Source organism: Tympanuchus pallidicinctus, unplaced genomic scaffold, assembly GCF_026119805.1.
Source record: "Tympanuchus pallidicinctus isolate F22 unplaced genomic scaffold, pur_lepc_1.0 scaffold2, whole genome shotgun sequence".
NCBI classification, from domain to species: Eukaryota; Metazoa; Chordata; class Aves; order Galliformes; family Phasianidae; genus Tympanuchus; species Tympanuchus pallidicinctus.
In genome coordinates this window covers 27,314,627-27,334,047 of record NW_026294721.1, presented here as the reverse complement: position 1 = coordinate 27,334,047, position 19,421 = coordinate 27,314,627, and the positions used below count along the sequence as shown (strand labels likewise).

General features: G+C 34.9%; 1 protein-coding gene across 5 annotated transcripts in view; it reads right to left on the bottom strand.

Moving 5' to 3' along the window:
• Positions 1–6,153: 6,153 nt before the first annotated feature.
• Positions 6,154–19,421, bottom strand: part of SLC7A2 (solute carrier family 7 member 2) — a 40,033-nt gene continuing 26,765 nt past the window's right edge. For 4 of the 5 annotated variants that reach the window (XM_052682070.1, XM_052682068.1, XM_052682069.1 and 1 more), the window contains exons 4-12: positions 18,609–18,774; positions 17,939–18,075; positions 17,248–17,470; positions 14,524–14,663; positions 10,880–10,982; positions 9,556–9,761; positions 9,122–9,288; positions 8,044–8,152; positions 6,154–7,353 (exon numbers count right to left, since the gene is read on the bottom strand). In XM_052682070.1, coding sequence (XP_052538030.1) covers positions 7,166–7,353; positions 8,044–8,152; positions 9,122–9,288; positions 9,556–9,761; positions 10,880–10,982; positions 14,524–14,663; positions 17,248–17,470; positions 17,939–18,075; positions 18,609–18,774 — 1,439 coding nt within the window. In that variant the 3' untranslated portion in view covers positions 6,154–7,165. Of the gene's footprint in view, positions 7,354–8,043; positions 8,153–9,121; positions 9,289–9,555; positions 9,762–10,879; positions 10,983–14,005; positions 14,143–14,523; positions 14,664–17,247; positions 17,471–17,938; positions 18,076–18,608; positions 18,775–19,421 lie in introns of all 5 variants that reach the window. The other variant, XM_052682073.1, reaches the window with a different exon arrangement.

Genomic DNA, 19,421 nt, shown 5'->3' with positions numbered 1-19,421 from the left:
GAGCTGTGCAGACTGCATCTCTGCCGCCTCACAGGCGGCCCTGCAGGTGCGTGGCTGGCTCTGATCAATGTGGCTGAAGGGAGAAAAGTAACTGTGAAGTCATTTTCACTCCCGACTGCTATAGCAAAGACATTCCCAGAAGGAATCCTGCTCAGGAGAAGCTGCTTTATGACGGGTGTTGCTATTGCTAAGGTTATTTCCACTGTTAAAAACTACAATGCCATCACGTATCCGATTCTGAAAACATTATCACTCTTTGTTTTAAAGAAAGTGAACCATGGAGATGATGGTTCAGTAAAGATGTGCAGTATAAAATGTAAACATGCACAGGAAATGTTCATAGCCTCTCTTTGGCTAAAGAGCATTTATTTTCCATCATATCATCTGCAAAACTGCTGTAATTGCAATTCGTATGTGCCTCCTTAGGTCAAATTTCACTTCTCATGCACAGGCCAGGTCAAAGATGCAATGCTGACAGAGCCCCGCATACTGGTACATATGGAGAAATACAGTACTAGCACTAGCAGCAGCAGCCCACCTGCATTCATTTCAGGACATATTCAAGCTGATTGGTACATACCTTTTGCCATATAGGCATACAATTAAGAAAGAGTTTTTATACATTCTGAGTTTCCTATTTTTAATGGATACACACTGAGAACTTGTTATATTCATTTATAAATATCAGAAGAGTTGCAGTGCACCCTAAGAAGACCAAAATCACAGTTTCTTTTAAATCTGTGAACAAAGATAGTGACCCAAGTCTACAAAACAAGAGCAACTTCATGCTGGGAGTGCAGTTTTGTATCTCAAGGCTATCGTTATCTATTGCCCAGATTCAGCATTCCTACGTTATGTATGTAAGTAGGTATCCTAAGTGACAGTCTTTCAAATGCTAGTTAGTTTTCAGTCATTTCAATCCTCAGGACACAGCACTAGATGACAGAACTCCCAAGTTTTTTGTTTGGTTGGGTTTTTTCCTCCAAAAAGGGAAAAGAGAGGTAACATTCGTGCAGCTCTGAGTCTGGTTGCTTCCAGGACAAGGCTTGGTACTGAAGGAAGCTGAGGGATCACTCCCTCTGGAAATCAAGCCCAGCATCAGCTCTGGTTTAGCACTGTCTATATGGGAACAGTCACAGTGCCTGTATGGGAACTGCTGAATCACAGCCTGAACTTCTGATTAATCACCTGAGGCAAGCAATGAGTCAGCCTGGGAGCACAGGTGAAGGCAATTCACTTGTGCTGCCGGAAGGAGTGGAGCCTGGCTCCACCTCTCCTAGACTCATTTAAGAACTAGCTGACTACCAGGCCTTAGGGAAGGATCTTCTTCTGGAGATTCTTCCTTTGGAGTTTTACAGCAAGCCCAGGACAAGGGTGAGTGATCTACCTACCTACCTACCTACCTACCTACCTATTTATTTTGGTGTAATAACCTGCTTAGCCAAACTCTCTGGTATATCTCATAATTATAACATCTGTATGTTCATTAATTATACAGCACCTAAATCATTGTAGGAAGTGAATAGGAAACTACTATGATGCACATGTTCAGACCACTGGAAAAAATAAAGGTTTTAAGCATACAACACGATCGTCAATTTTTTTTTCCCCTTCCATAAAAACTATATGAGCTATCACACTATTTATTGTGAGTTCTGATTTGTATCATGTCATGACATGAGATGACACAAATATTATTAAGTCACTGTATTTAGTTTAGTATTTAGTATCTACTATAACTACAGTGGTGATTTCAAGTCAGAGGTGTTGTATGAAGTACATACAAGTGATACTCAGCTTTATTTAAAAAAAATACAGAACAAATGCACAGTTGTTATCCTGTGAAGCATATCTTACAGTATATGAAAAGCAATATAATTTCCATCAGATTTGAAACTAAGGTAACTAAAAATACTGCTGATTATAATTCTTATTGAAAAAGTGAATAAACAAGCACCATGTTCTTAAATATATGCACTTTGACATTCACAAAAGTTCAAGAACTTTCATTTTGGCTAGAGTACTCAAACAGAAACTTGTATTTTAAGATGCATCACAGTCATTCTACTGACATTTCAAATGCTCAGCAGCACATCACAGATGTAATCATTACAGCTTACATGTGAACAAGAAGTTAAAACATATAAACTAACATTTCTTAAAATGAAGCACACATAACTATTCTTAAAGATACATAATGCATATTTCGTGCTTTGCTTTCTGTTAATACAAAAGAAAAAAAGCCCTCCTGAACTTTCAAATCCTGACTGCAGCTAAACTTATGATGCTGAGGGTGGAGTTTGCCTCATGCAAGACTCAATGGAAACATACAAAGACAACAGAATTTGTCCAACTGATAATAGAAATAACAATTATATATACACATAGCTCTTTGTAATTATGTCTAGGCATAGAAATCCTTTGGCTTAGCTGATGCTGGAGAACCCAATCTCTAACATCAAGTAGAAAACAGATTAAGATGTGGTGAGGACACTACATTTTGCTTTGGAAAGGTCCAACTATGAAAAATGCAGAGGTCCTTAAAATATATACCAGAAAGAACTACTAAAGGTACAGGAAATTAAAAACAAATACAAAATCTTACATTATATGGAGTACCACTTGCTGCTTCTGCTTAACACTGAGTAATCCCAGAGCTTTCAGTGAACATACTGCAATTTGTACAATCTCTTGGCAGGCCTGGGAAGAACCAGGGCCTTACGATAACATGTGCTTTTAATTTGTTTTTACATAACCAAGTAGCACTTGCTAGACATCATGTGAATTAAATTTCTACTGTTCAGAATGCACCCCAATGTCAAAGGCTTCTGACAATTAATGATTGCACAGTCCCATGAAGATTTCCTGCACTGTCAGGATCTCACCCAAGCTGGGATGCTTGCAGGACATCTGATCTTGGCACTTATTAAAAATCTCCATGAAAATAGTATGCATTTTATTTCTAAAATAGTTGTATATCCTTCCATAAACTTTGGGAAAAAGGCGGCTAGAATTTTACATTCATCATCTAATAAAATACAGAAATATATATATATATATATACACATATAAGCTTTACTATATTTTATTTCTAAATTAATTGTATCATTTGAAGTTTCTGCATGGCATATTCAAGTTGATAAGAATATAGATAAGTAACCCTGTACTGCTAGTACTAATCTTTATTCTCTGACAGTAGGCAGTATACACAGCCTTAATATAAGGTAACCTAAACACAGTGTGACAGGTTTTGGGAATCTAGCTCGTATTTGTTGTGCAGGAAGAAGCATGCTGTTATTAACAGAATAGTTTTGTCCCGGATAACAGACAATGAAATCTAAGATACCTCATAACATTTCCTTTTGCAAAATTAGGACTAGAATTTGGAATACTGCATAAAGGTCATCTTAGGTAATGTGAATTATGCAGAAATGTTTTATAACTGTTATGCCTCCTTATGGGAGAACAAAGATTTACTTGTTCTCTCTTAAATATACTTTGATTTATTTTCCTAAATCTGATAAAAATAATTCCTATATCTAAAGGCATATCCCAAGTGTACCAATGCAAATATAGACTTTCAAGGATTTATTTCCATAAAGCAAAAAAAGCTACCTCCATTAATATATATATATTAATACATACCATCATTATTTGCACAGAAGAATTTACAGTACCAACAACTATGAATATGTTAAAAAATAACAATTTAGTTCCAATGGACTTGTGCTTTCAGCTGTTCTCTTGGCAAATATAGCAAACACGAGAACAAAATTGGGCTTTGTTTCACACATGCTCCCTGCATAAGAAGCAGCATGGCTGTCCTTCACAGGGCCTGCTCCACTAACATCCCAGAAAAGCATCTGGAATTTCAAGATTACACATACAAATGCACATCAAAATTAGCATGAATATCTCACTTCTGGCTTATAGTGTTCTTAGCCATGGATTATTAATGGCATTAACTATACACTCATATAAAAAAGCTTTGTGCAGTCAAAGCAACTGAGAATACCCAATGATTTTCCTTTGTTTTATATCTCGTTAGTTAACTGGATAGTTCCTCTACTGCAGCTGCTCCCAGTCTTCCTCACAGCATTTGTAAGAATCACATTATTATCATATAATTAACTACTGTAACTATGGGGGACTAATAATACAATAATGAGGGGACAAACACTATGTACAAAATACATAGATGCTGAAAAATTTCTCTCGTTTATCTCCAAAAGCCTTAGCTAGTGCTGACTTTAGTCATAAGTTCCTTACATTGACAGTCTCCCTTCAAAGAAAATTCCAGTGCAATATAGAAATTACTCTAATCAGTACATCAAAATCACTATGGGCTAATGTCAGATCAGTGCAAGCATACAGACAGGCAGGCACACATTCGTTCTATATGATGGTGCTGGGAGGGAATGGGATCTTCCTTGCACATCACAGAACAGCCACAGTTTGCAACCCAGGAGCCTGACTTGCCTGCTCTGTGGCACCAGCATCTTTAGAAAAAAGTCTCTGCTTCCCACACACCAAGATGTGTAAAGAATTTAAAAGATCTGTCTTCCATTGTAGGCTTGTAAAAATACTGTGCAAAAGGTTCAACTGAGCACTGCAGGCTTGTCCTAACAGCAGGACAAAATTGCAACTGGAAAGGACGGATAAGGATGCCCTCTTAAAATAGCCACTGAAGAAGTTGTGCTCTTGACAGAGTAGTTACAAATCAGGAAAAGCATCAGTATTTCTACTTCAAACACCAATGGTATCGAAAACATTCTTTTATCTTTTTTTAATAAAACATTTGTTTCAGTCTGTCAAGATTACCTCACTGGAGCCTAAAAAGTCATAAATATCTTCTGTTTGAAACAAAAACACATAGTTCTTTTGTCACTTTTTCGTAACAATGGGCCCCAGTTGAGAAATACAATTCCAATGGCAGATCCAACCGACACAGACGGCTCTTCCTTTCATTGAAGAAAGGTTCTGAAACTTATCAATTGCTCTAAGCACTGTTCTAAGCACTGAAGATTACTATCTAGTTCTTTCAACAGAACACTTTACATAGACTATAATTTACTTGTATTACTCTACTAGGACATTTTAGTGTTTCTTTAACAACATCTTGTAAAACAAACTGCGCAAAGAAGTGGCTATAACTTATCAGTATTAGGATGGAGTATGATACATTAAGAAACAGGACTGCATTGTCACTTACTCTACAGTTTCTCTTCATCCTCTGCTTCATCCATTTTTAGGGACCACCAGACTTTAGAACAATGGTCCTTAGGACAACAGCTGCACATGCTGGAACATCAGTTAAAAGGTAGGTGGTTTTCCTGTTGTGTACTCATTATCCTGTACTTTGAAAGAAAAACACAGGCACCTACAAGTGCTCTGCTTTGGTCTTCTAGCAAATCTTTTCTGGTGATTTCCTCTGGATTGCTATAAATCCAGGAATATGCCACAGAAGACAAATAGTGGTGAAGATCTTTTCAGATTGCTGCTCCTTGAGCTGAGCAGCCAGCAGAGGCCACTAGTGCAACTAGTACAAATCCCTGCCAAATCACCTGTGCTGCAAAAAATGCTCTCCTCCCAGTTCAAACTGGGAAGAAAGGCATCAGGCTTTAAACTACAAACTCATTCTTCTAAGGGGTATCAGCACATTCCAAGATTCTCTATCAAGAAGCACTCTTCTTTCTGCCTTCTACGTTTAGGCTTACAACAACAAAACTCATTTTCAGTTTAAAAAGCAAGAATCTATCACTGTGAAAAAGACAGAAACAGACAGAAGCAGCTTAACTGGTCTGCTTTTTTTTTTTTTTTTTTTTTTTTTTTCAATTCCAGCTATTATAAAAAGGTGCTTTTCACCGTCAACCAACATCATTCTGACAGGATATAAAATGTTTTGTAGCTAACAATGGAGATTAATAACAATGATTATTACTGGCAATATTATGCTTCAGATTAAAACTTTCCATGACAAAGTACAAAAGTAGAAAACAATTCTCTTGTACTTTAGGGAAGTTATTTTTATAAGTGACTTCTTGCAAAATAATTTCCTATTGTGGAATCCTTCAAGGGATTGAAGACTATTATTCGCTGAGAAAAATTGTTTAAATGTCTGGGTGCCCTTCTTAAGTAATATGACTTTTGGTTCACACAACACTATTGCAGTTATTTGGTTCTTTACATACATAAGTTAGCATTTAGACAGCCTACTCACATGAATGGATTTGTAGGTTTAGATTTGGCTCACAAAAAATTGTTGTCCTAACATATTTTTATGACTTGGTGAAGTACTGAAATACTACTTTGAAAAGCATTCCTTCCAAAGCCTGGGTTTGGTGCTTTTTTTCAGCTCCCCTTCTATGTGAAAAGAAGGTAGGGATTTGGGGCATAATTTTTCTGAAGAGAAGTTTTTGCAGAAAACAACACAATCCCTCTTGGAAGTATTATTTTATATAAAGAGCATCTCTGAAGTGAAAAGAATTCATGTAAGACAGAAGTGAAAATCCTGAACAGCATTTAGAGGGAAATAAAGCCTTTAAAGGATCTTCTCTATTTCAGTTCTTAATGGCTACTAATTAGTAAGGGTAAGCAATTCTTTCTTTACTATTTTTATATAAATTCACGATCTTCTACTTTTTGCAAAGCATCAGGTCTGTCAATTTATCATTTGTTTTGGAAATATTTTCCAGGGTATCTTCAATTTTTCTCCCATGAGATTTCTGTAGCAACAAAAAATAGTACCTGGTATTTTACTACTGATTAGTTGCATTGTTATTTGGGACACCAGACCATGTAACAGAAATAAGGAGGACATGTAAAAGGCACTGTGTTCACAATGCAGTATAAAATATTCTGAACTTCTTGCAAGTATTCTTCATATTTTGTAATTGCCAGCAACTTTGTACATCAGTTCAAACAATACATCCAGATTTCTGCTTGCAAAAGAGTACTTCTCTTGTTTGTTTGTTTCATTTAAATATTAACTTCCATGCTGTCAGTTCTGAAATGATGAAGATGGATTAGCAGCTTGTCCAAAGCATCAGTCAGGCCTTGTAGTAAACACTTTCAAGAGGAACAATGTTGGCAGAAAGCTTTTGAAATTTCAGTCCACAAGTAAAATATCAATTAAAGGTTTAAAAGACTTGATTGTTTACATAAATTAACATTCACTTGTCCTTTCACGTGCAAGAAATTTATCGCTTTCATTTGCACTTTCAGGTTCATCCGTTTCTTCCACAGGGATCTTTTCTTGCAACCCACTATTTTCCGAACAAGAATCTTCATCTCCATCACTGTGATGACCTTCAAGACTGTGCCTGATGCCATAAGTAAAATAAATAATGAAGCCTTTCAAAAGGAAAAGGGGGAAAAAAAAAAAAGTTAATAAGTTTTTTAGGCAAGTAATGCATCAAAAAGTCATTATTTTTTACTGTCTGGCTGAGCAAATTTTCCAAAGCCAGGTAATAAAATGATAGCTCAACCTTCAGGTCTTCCCTCTTTGTACAGGAAATGGAAGTGCTAAATTTCAGTGCATCGTTTTTGCATAACTGGTTGTTCTAACAGAATCACAGAATTATAGGGGTTGGAAAGGACCTCTAAAGATCATTGAGTCCGACCCCCGCCAAAGCAGGCTCCCTAGGCCAAGTCATGGAAACTAGCATCTCTAATTTATGACTACATAAAATCAGTGCAGTTTTCCATATCTTAAAGGAGAATGTCTGATATAGCAAAAAGAAAACTGTTACAAAAAAGATTTCAGCACACATTTAGCTAAGTAGACAAGAAATAAAAGTATGGTAACTTACTGGAATTAGTTCTATAACTTTGATTCTTCCTATTACCTCCATTTTTACTATTTTTACAGTTTTGGCCATGTATACATATCCCTTCTGAAGCGTGATTTACTTTTTTAACTAGAAATACTAGACGATTTTACTAAAACATAGACTTTTGTTCCAACGTTTAAAGGCAAATTATCTAAGACAGGATTCAGCAGTCCTAACAAAGGAGGAGATTTAAATGAGCAGATGTACTTACCAAGTGCCATCCAGATGCTAAACCTGATCCAAGTGTCTGCACTTAATTGTACCATTAGATAAATATTTACCAGGATACTGAGTGATGGTAAAAATGGCAATAATGGAACCTAGAGGGAAATATTTAAAATATTCATAATATTAAATATCATTTCTTGCATATATCAACTACTTATGTCATACTTGAGTTATACAACATGAGCTAGGGGTGACAAATCTCACTAAAAAAGAATTGCAACCTTTTCTTACTGAAGTATATTAAAATTTTCTTTTTCAGTATTTAATGACGAATTTCTACATATCTTAAACATTTAAAGTAATTTATGTTTAAAATATGTTCTCTAAAGCTGTGAAGACAATCTTTCAACGCATACCAATGAAGTCCTGAACGCACAGCTGAAAAGTATTATTTCCATCTTTATAGATGTATCCCTTTTTTTCCAAATTGACTCCTTATTTCCATCAAATTCTTTTATTTTCATCACCGTGATTCACTGTTTCCACTACGTACTTCCTTAACTAACTGACCTTAGAACACAAGTGAAAGCTCAAAATGAAAGGCCATACTTCAGGGAGGTATGAATTGCACTGTGTTCCAAATCACTGCAAACAATGCAGATAATCTGACTATATACTAGTCAGTTTCTGAATTGTTTTCTAGTGTCTAAGTTGTTCAAACTGAGGACTAAAATTGCTTGTGCCTTAACAGTGTGCACTCCAGGCATGTGTCTGAAAGAAAAGCTAGAAATCTGTGTTGTCAGACCCACTAGTTGTAACAGCAACACAACGGATATGCCCTTTTTGTATGGCCACAATTATATATGCATCACACATTCAACCTGTGGGCAGCAAAATCCTTTCCCTAGACCTGAGATCTGGATAAGATCTACACTTGATTGAGCATTGATGCTATGAGCATCCACTACCCTTGCAGTCACAACAAAACCCAAACTGTGATAATAGCAGTGCAGTAATGAAAGACTACCTGAAAAAAGGTTGTCTCTCTCTCTCTCCCTCTGCCCCTCTCCCATTTCCTAGAATATATCCAAACCTCCCATTAGAGCTATTATTTTATTCACCATAAAGGCCACTTTCTGCTGGTTCTGAGGCTGCCTTTGGATGAGGAGAATGGTAATTATGAAGAACACCACCAATGCAGCAAGAAGGCCAGTACTCCAGGGCTCCAAGTTAGCAATGAAATGAATCCCATATGTAGCGAGAGCACTCAAGCCACAAACCAAGAAAGCTGTGTGAAAAACAAAATGATGGAAATAGCATTGAAGAGGAGGTGACTTTTAAGAAGAATGATAGTGGAACTTCAGTATGAAATGCTATGAAAATGATCAAGTAATGGAAAATACACGAGATTGCAGATTAATTCCATCATGAAATATAAGAGCATTATCTAGAATGGTGCATTAATGATGACTGAGGAAAGGTATATTATTACTGAATGTTTAATTTTGTCTGTAATAAAATTCCATTACTTACATTAATGTTGTATATTACTTACCTAACAGACCCACTAAACAGTTAACAGTAGTTGCAGTCTGTTCTGTAGGTAAACTGGATGGATTAATCAGAGTCTGAAGACTGAAGTGACTCTCCTGTATCATATTTATCTGTGACTCACTTACAGCAGATTCTCTTTCTGATGCAGCCAAGGCTATTTTTTCTGGAGAATATTTGGGTTGCTCATAGGTTAAACTGGGTTGGTACCTGTGCAAAAAAAAAAACAAGTGGTGTAATAATGAGGTTTACTCTGGGAATTGAAAGAATATGCCTCTAGGAATACATTTAAGTACTAAGTGCTTTGCAGTAGAGATTGAGAATTACCCAATATGTGAGAACATATGATTAGTCACTATCTTATATAAACAAATTATGGCAACTTTTTTGCCATGTTTGTTTGTTTGTCAGTAGTTTTTTAAGCTATATAAATGCACCAGTGGGTCAGATAAATTACCAGTCTTGCACAAATGTGGAGATCTGATGGTCAGCAGTAGGGAAAGGTTAAGGAATTATCTGCAGTGGCAAGTTCATTCTGCTTTGCTTCATGTAAGGGGTCTATTAACTGGTATAAACTGAAATTTTACATCTCTTGTTAGAATGTAAGTGTATTTTTAAAAATACATATTATAGATAAGTCAGTGTGGGATAAAATAGTCTTCTCTTAAGTGGAAATTATTGAAATATTGAATGAATTCAAGCTATATAGTTTTCAAGGCTATAGTATGCAAGGCTATTAGCCTTGTATAAGTAACAAAGATTGGCTTTTTAAATTAAAAAGAACAGAATAAATATAGAAATGACCTACAGCTCTCAAGATATTGAAATCATTAAGTTGTTTTACAAACAGAAGACATAACATAGTTCTACTGACAATTAATTATTATCCCAACTGATGAGAGCTGGTATTTGTACTGTCTTCTGGGCTACCAGACCTTGAAATGCTTTTCCGGTCTTACTGATTTCTGACAGGACATCACAAAGTGATTATTTTAGCACCTCCATCTTTCACATACAGTCACCACAATGTGATAGGCCCAAGGTACAGCATGGATTGTATTTGTATCAAAATATTATCTCCTGGAAAACAAAAGGTGTCTAGATTTCACATGAAGTTTTGATGTGACTAACTGCTATACTGATATAACAATATATCAGCGTTTATTTGACAGGTAAACGCTTCTCAGCAGTTATTTATATGCATACAGATAGCTCTCAAATGTTTAGTTATAAAGCAAAAAAACATCCACTGTAAGTGTGACTCCTGTTCAGGTAGTGAACAACACAGTGTAAACCACAGTAAAACAGAAAAGTTGTGTTTGACTCACCTAAGAATGAGGACACAGGTTGCCACAAGTGAATAAGCAAGAAGTGTGCCAATAGACATTATGTCCACTAAAGCCTTTAGGTCGAACAGAAATGCCATAACAGCTAGAAAAGAACAGAAAAGAAAATGCGAAATTTGTATGAGGCTTACATACTAAGTCAAGATTTTAAAGTCCGTCACCAGTGTAACTTCAAATTGTTCTACTGAGAACAATATGAGTGAAATCATAATAATCCTTAAAAACACATTTGAAGTCATAGACAACATACCTAAACCTAATTTCCTACAGTTGGGAATCTCATTCAGATAGATAAGCACACTGCTGGGCCATACAGTAATGCTGCATAATCGAGCAATTTGTATTGGATTTATTTGGAAAGAAGTACTTGCATATGTGGCTTGCTGAACAGGGGCCACAATAAAATACATCTTTGTAGAAAAGATTCTGATGCTGTGAAAGAATCTCATAAGAGTTAAGAGATGGCTCCCACTACAAAACAGAGGAACAATGATGTGACCCAGTAAGTATGTAAAATTTCCACTGATTTCAAAATAATCTCCATATAAATTTATGAAGTTGTCTGTAAGAAAACAGATGGGGTTTTTTTTGTGTTTTCTTTTTTTTGTGTGTTTTTTTTTTTTTTTTTAATTATCTTACTAAAACCTTCAAGTGGCCTTCAAAAAAGACAGCAAAATCTCACAAGAAATAATATTCATAAGATCATTGAAATAGAAATTTCCATGGTACTCTGAGTAATTATGGCAGACATTTCGTCCATAAAAACTAATGTCACCTTCATCTGGAGATTCTTTTGTGTCTATGCTGTTTGCACACAGAGAACTTATTAGAGAAATTAGCACAATTAATTGAAACCAAGTGACACTAAGTGAAAGGCTAGCATTAATTGATACATGGTCAAAAATTCTTAAAGTATTTGCATTTGACTCACTCTATTGAGATATATAAATAATCTAAATATTTTACCTTTTTAATCATCACGAATCTTAAAATAAAAAAATAAAATGTAGCCTTTATATTACTGCACGTGCATGCATACACAAACTTTTCTATATTCGGAAAGGCTTATATATAATATCTACTTTATAAATACTTTTAATATATGTGTAGACAGATGAATCAGTGCACAAAAAAACACAGAAGCACACGTTCCCCTCTTTTTGGATTCTGACAAAAACATGACTTCAAAAAGCACGATTGCTGTGTTATGGAAGTTCTATTTCATCTGCTAGTGTCCTCTTCCAATGGAGGAAGGAAAATCATCCTGTCTTCTTAAGAGAGGGTGGATGTTCATAAATCCAAGAAGTCATTTATTGTAAGAAGTCATAACTTCATATCTGTGGCAAATTTCTGAATATCTCATGGCTTTAAATTCTCAAAATATGTAGGTAAGCAAAGCTGAGAAAGAACAGAACCTGCAATAACCAAATATAAAGTAGCTATGTTTAATTTTAAGTTCTAGATTCAAAAGGCTACTTTGTAGCCAAGGTTGTTTTCTTATACACTAGATCAAACTGAAAAATTCTTGTAAGTTTCTGATTAAGAGAATTTAAAAAAAGCTTTTTCACCTCTCTTAATTCTACTCAAGTTCTATGTAATGATGGCAGGCAAATTTACAGTTAAGAACTGTAAATGGGCAGCTAAATATTTTTCAATGTGCAGTTTCAGAATCATGGTTAGGATATGTAAAAAAGTAAGTCACAGTAACAGCATGTGACAACTGACTCAGCTGTAGTCATGAGCCGATAACTTTAATTGAGGCCAAGCACCAAACAGGCTAGCAGGATAAAGGTTAACATTTCTTAAAGCTATTCATACTAGGATACAAGGATACTAGGATACAAACAATCCATGCTGGGATTTAAGAGGAAAATCAGATAATATGACCTGTTGCACTTATTTTTAACTACCCTGGCAAAACCATTTATGACCACAAGTTATCAAATACGCATTTTTTTTTAAATAGATTAAGCTGTCTTCAGATAAATTATTCATACACCAAATTCCCCACAATGTCTAAAAGCAAGTCCACGTGGCTGCTGTTGCACAGCTAGTCAAGGCTGTACAGCTGCATCAGTTAGTTTACACGTTAGGTAACATGGCTTTCTTTCTTTCTTTCCCACATAACTGCATTACCAAATTATTATAGAGGAAAAAGTCAGTAACATAAATTAATAGTCAAAACAGAATGTTTTAGTCTTAGTTCTGAACTCACTTTAAATCAATGTTAACCAGGTTGCTAAATTGTTATAAGCCATGTCTTTAATATTTTTGTTTTAAGGCATTTATTTGCCTTGAAGGTAAATACATCCAGTGCTTCCAGTTTCTTAGATAATCAGACATCCCTCCAAAATAACACAATGAAACTTGGGCAGTGCCACTTCAGGAAGTATAGATAAAAATGAAACAGCTGTGTGTTAAAAATTTCTCTCTGTAAAACTAATAGAGCAGTTGGCAGTTGGCAGCAGCTCCCAAAATGCTGTTTTGCTAAAATGTATATGGGTGTGTATACATATACATATACACATACAAATATATACATATATATATATATATATGCATAAACACATAACTTCCCGAGCACCCAGAAAAACACATACCCTTCAACTCTAACTTGGTAAGCTTGTACCAAAATAGAACTGGTTTTCTTTAGAAGACCATGAAAATAAAATATGTGCATGTATTTCATACAAAAGCTGATCCCACTGCAAATACAGATTTTTTTTCTCATGTCCCATAATAAAAAACTTGATAACTGCTTTCCCCATTACAGATGTGGTACATATATCTATGTTCATTGGACAAGAAAACCCTATGAGGAGAGGAGAGCCTAAGGGACTCAGATCAAGTAAGAAGCTTATTCACAGTACAAGAAGTTAATATTTAAAAATAAATAAATAAATAAAATAACTTTGAATTCTGTGACATTAAAGACACTACCACCATCAAGATTGGTATGATTTAGAGTTCTTACACCTTTTGATTTAATTCCCATCTTACATGCACGGGAAGTTAACAAGCAGCCCTTTTTCAAAAATACAAATTACCATGCACGTGCACAGAGTGTTCAAATCTCAGTTTTAAGAAATATGGGCTTTGAGAGCTTACCAGAGATGACCCCTGCTGTCAAGGTGGCAAAAACTGGTGCCTGCCTCTTACTCACTTTGGCAAGAAAACTAAAGAGTAAACCATCGCGTGCCATGGCAAACAGAATTCGGGGCAAAGGGAACATAGAGCCGAGAAGACTAGAACAGAAAAATGTATAGTTCAAATACAGGTTATTAAAAGCACAGTGCTTTACTGGTAAACCCAACTACATGAAAAGAATGCTTGGAAGAGTTAATGGGTTCTGCTTCAGTTTTGGTTTAGGCTCTGTTTTGCTGCTCTCGGTTTTCTGTTTGATTGATAAGTGTTGTTCTATGCTTTGTCGATTATTTTGAACCTAAGCTTTGAAAGCTCTTGAGATTAGCAAACAAATACAAAATCTGTGGTAAAGAAAAGTTTCACTAGTAGCCTACTTTACCTGGTGACAGTTATATTGGATCAGTGAAAAGCAAATCAATTTCCACATATGCAACACATTTAGCAGTGCACCTTTCTTTACAAGGATCAACTCTTAGTCTCACCTGCTACTGCACCAGACGATAGAGTAGCAACTAGTGGGGTCCTCGTTTTGGAATTGATTTGAGCTAGACATTTGAAAAGCAACCCATCCTTCGCCATAGCATAGATTACACGTGGCATTGGGAAAATGGATCCAAGAAGACTGAGAAAAAAGCGAACACATGCAACATAGCAAACACAGTTCATGCAGAGCTGTACCATGGAATAGATAAACAATGCTAATTAATGGCATGTACATAAACTTACGATCATAAGACAGCAGAGTTGTATCATGGAAAAGGTAAACAATGTTAATTACTGTCATGTACAGAATCTTATGATCATAAGACAAAATCAGAAAGCCCCTTAGCCGAAGATACTACAGATCAGACAGAAATAGAAATGTCTTTTTTTTTCCCATAAAGCTAATAGCTGGGTTTTTTTTTGTTGTTGTTTGTATTTTTGTTTGATTATTTTTAATTTAGGAATTGGAATTTCTTCATTAGAGAGAATTCGGGTTAGCAAAATAACTCGTCATCACTGTAGTTCTTGGGTATTAGTGGACCAGGAACATATTCCTGCACAGTCACACTAACTGCAGTTAAGCTTGAGTATTCTTCAAAAAAGTCTGTCAGTCAGCAGCAGCAATTCAATAGGCATTAGCAGCATCTTTTAGGCTTCGCATTTCCATGTGAGGCTGCTGATTAACAGTAATTCAAAGTAAGCACCAACAGTTACAGCTGAGCACATTGTCCCTTTCCATTAAAGCTCCTCAAGCCAAGCTTCACTGAGATTGTTTCCTTTATGGGAAGAGTAATTATTTTAGATTTGTTATTAGCAGCACACAGAAAGCTTTTAAACTTTAACTCAATTAGTCAGTAACTCAAAGCTCTTTTTAAAAAGGCTTCTTACATTAGATGGTTTCTTTCCCTCCAAATTAAATAATCATAATTACGAAAACAAAAAAACTTTGAAAGGACAAAAGGCAAATTCATAGCCAGTACAACCTTTGCAGCAGCATACTAGCATTTAACCAGCTGAATGGTTGCCTTAGGTACTTCAGGATGTCAACTAAACCACTTAAAGAAGGCTCAGATTTTACATACCACAGATGCTAAGTACCTCTGGTAATGCTCATGAGACACAAGCATTAAGGTTAGACAAACGTGAGATAATCTCATGCACATTAACTGATGTATAAATGTTCTTTTTGAGAATGAGTGTTTTCTAAATCAGGGCAGCAGTTTATTCTTCAAATAAGGATACTATTAAAATCCACAACTGAATTTGTACTGTTCTGCCTTTGTACAATGTATTAATCATACTTCTCTTTAAGTGGGTTCACACAAATAATGAAAATACTAATGGAAATGGACATCTTTACCCAAAAGACACAAGTTCACAACATAACATAATTAGCAGTAACTACATGAACTAAAAGTAATGATCTAAATTTTTTTTTGTTAATTATACCTCTAAACTGAAGAATATGATATATGATATGCTTTGATTTGCTCTAAACTGACACAAATCAATACATGAAAGATTAACCTCTCCAAACAAGGAAATATAACACTTCAAAATACACTGGAAACAGACCAGGAATTCAAATTTCTGAAATGGTGTTTTACTCTCTCAGTTCATTTTGTTTTCCAGTATTAGTTTGCACTCATATAAAGCTATTTATCAGTATAAAGGAAAATTTGAATAGAACCCCCAAGTATGACAAGTAGACAGAAAAAAGCTATAATTTCAGAATGAACTGTACAAGTTATATTCTTCAGTCAGCCACATAAGCTTTTATGTCATACTGAAACTATTTCCTTTTTCCGCCACCTTCTACATCAAAATATTCCCTTCCTTTAAATCATCACCTAGACCTTGTGTGACCATCTTCATCACGCTGATGCTCACCAGAGTTATCTCAGAGTACTGTTAGTATTCCTGCTTAAGCAGGTATGCCTTTTTAATTTGTGGAATGTCAGCCCGTACTAACATCATCGAAGCTCACTTGGATGATTCCTTAGCTACAAAACCTCAAGTAGAAGACTGGAATCGGCATTTTTCTATCCCTAAATTCAAGCACTAAGCAATATTCTATTCTATGAAAGTATTTGCACATTACAACTAGGCTGTGATATATTTGAACACATGCTTATATATTGTATGCTTTCCCTGATCTTCTTAATTAAAATAACAGGTTACATTCACAGTTTTATAGCAGAAAATAAATTACCCTATTCCCACAGCTAGAATCTACATCTCAAATAATCCTACAAAAATCACAGGAGGGAATGATATCAGAAAACAGATTGGCTACTGAAGAAAAACAGGCAATGAAGATGATAAGGGAAGCTAGGTATTTGTCTTATCAATTTTGCCTGCAAATACACAGAGTTTGTAAATTTGTTGATTGATTGAGAATGGCATGCAAGACAGGACAAAGGCAGTGAAGTATATTTCATCAGTTAACAGAGGTAACTTGCAGGTCATGTGTCTAAAAATAATTATTTTAATAAATAATTTTTGGATAAAAAGTCAAAGAGGTAGAATTCAGTAACAGTAAAGCTTAAACAGAAACATTAACTATTGAAAATATTGTGAAGAAAATCTTAAGACTAAAACATGCTTCTAATATTAATGCTAATCCTCTTCATGAAGTGAGCCTTCTAAACAAACCCATTAATTTATTTTTAAATGTCTTGTAGTATCCATCAGCTTTTGCAAAGCATATCAAATGTCTTTACCTTGTAGACAAAGCACAGAGGGATCCCACTGCTACAACATATTTTGCAGGACCCCATCCAACATATGCAAATGCTACTGGCAGAGGACTTTTCTCATCTAGCAGATAATATGGCATCATAAGAGTCAGTGCAGCTGAAACTCCAAAATAGGCCATGAAGCAAACGAGCAAGGACACCACAATTCCAATGGGTATGGCTTTCTGAGGATTCTTGACCTCTTCCCCTGAAAATAAAAGAAAGAAAACAAAACAAAACACACACACCAAAAACTGTTATTAGTACATTCATCTTTACAAGATATTATGACAGACAAATGAATATGTTTGAAAACATAAACCCTCAGAATCATATCTACAGAATAAATTTTAAAATCTGCTCAAATTAAGATCAGTTATTTTTGTTGCCAGAAATGGCTTTAAAAAAAAAAAAAAAAGTATAATTAATGGGCATAAAATATGTTCTATATTTAGAATGTCAAAAACAATAATTTCTAGTTATTTTCCTATAATTTATACATTCTAAGTACTCAAATCATATCATCCATATGTAATTTAGAAGTGATATCAGAAAACTCTTAAAAATTGGTGGCCAATTAACATGATTTGGGCAGAAAAAAAAGTCTAAAAAAGATAGACTATGTCCCTTTGCCCCCCCCCAAAAGCTATCATACACACACATATAAATACTATACCAGTTGTTGCAATGCAGTCAAATCCTACAAAAGCATAAAAACAGGTTGCAGCACCAGCCAGTGTTCCTGTGAAACCATATGGCATAAAGCCACCACTCCCATATATACTTGTCACATTCTTGTAAGATGAAAAATTCCTGTAAATAATAAAAATAGAGCAGAAAAACACATTATTTTTTATTACTGGTAGGTCAAACATATTCATCTTTCTCCCTTGCATTACTTTACATTAGAGCATGAGAAGACACATCCATGTGAAAACTTGTAAGACAAAAATAACAGCAAACGGAATCATACTTGAATCTAATAATTATCATCTTACCCATTTTGCTGCTTGTGGCAGGGCATTAAAATTTCTAATGGTATAAGAAACACTCGTTGTCGTACTCACCCACTGCAATTAATTCGTGGCTTAAGGATTAGAAGCCAGTAACTTCTCAAATGGCCACAAATCAAAGTCTTAAAATATGACAGCACTTTTTTGGGGGGGAAAATATAAATGAAAAAATAAAAACACTTTCTAAGGGAATAAGAAGTTTATCATTCCCAACAACCAAGCTATCTGTTAATAGATTACCTGCAATAGTACAAAAGCATGTATTACATAGAACTGCTTAGAATATGAGACATTTTTTTAAAGTAATTTAAAAATAATTTTAAGAGTAATTACTCTGTTATTGCAGAAAGGTTTATGAGATATTCTTCACTTATTCTCCAGTTGTCAACATCTCCTTTCACAAAACCAGAAATCATAACGAAGAGTAGGACCAAGATGTTAATAGCCGTGAAAATTTTATTCACCCATGCAGATTCTTTTACTCCAAATGATAACAAACCTATAAAACAAAAACAATTTTTAAACATGAACTGTCATGTACAGTAAAAAAAGTTATTTTCAAGAAGATATATTTGTCTGTATAATTAATAATATTAAAAAAAAAAATAGCAATAGATTTTATACTTTTAGCACAAATTTAGTAAATGAACAGCCTGGCAACAGACAAGTGTATTGGAAACCATAAAACTGCAACCTTCTTTCACTGTACTCCTGAAGCATTTACAAGTATTTTGAGCAATTGTTAATGCTTTTCTGGGATTCTAGAATCTCTAGAATCTCTATATTATGCAATGGAAAAAGCTAATTAACAAATCCTTTAGAATAAATGCACGCCTCCAGTTCGTATGTATCTCTGATTTACAGAGATTCTATTAAAAAAGTATAATACAAAATGTGCTTGCCTTGAGTTCCAGACTAGTCCATTTAAACAATAGGAAAGTTATTTCATCATGATCTGATTGTCTAACAACTGTGAGCATACTAAGATTTTAATGGAATAACAGCTAGAAAGCAGATCAGGAGAAACTGAATAGAGTGGGAAAGTCTCTCTGGCTTCTCTAATTGCCACTAACATCACATACATGCTTTCCCTCATTAATTAGAGATTAACACAGAAAATTATAAACCTCTCAAGATAAAGTCTAA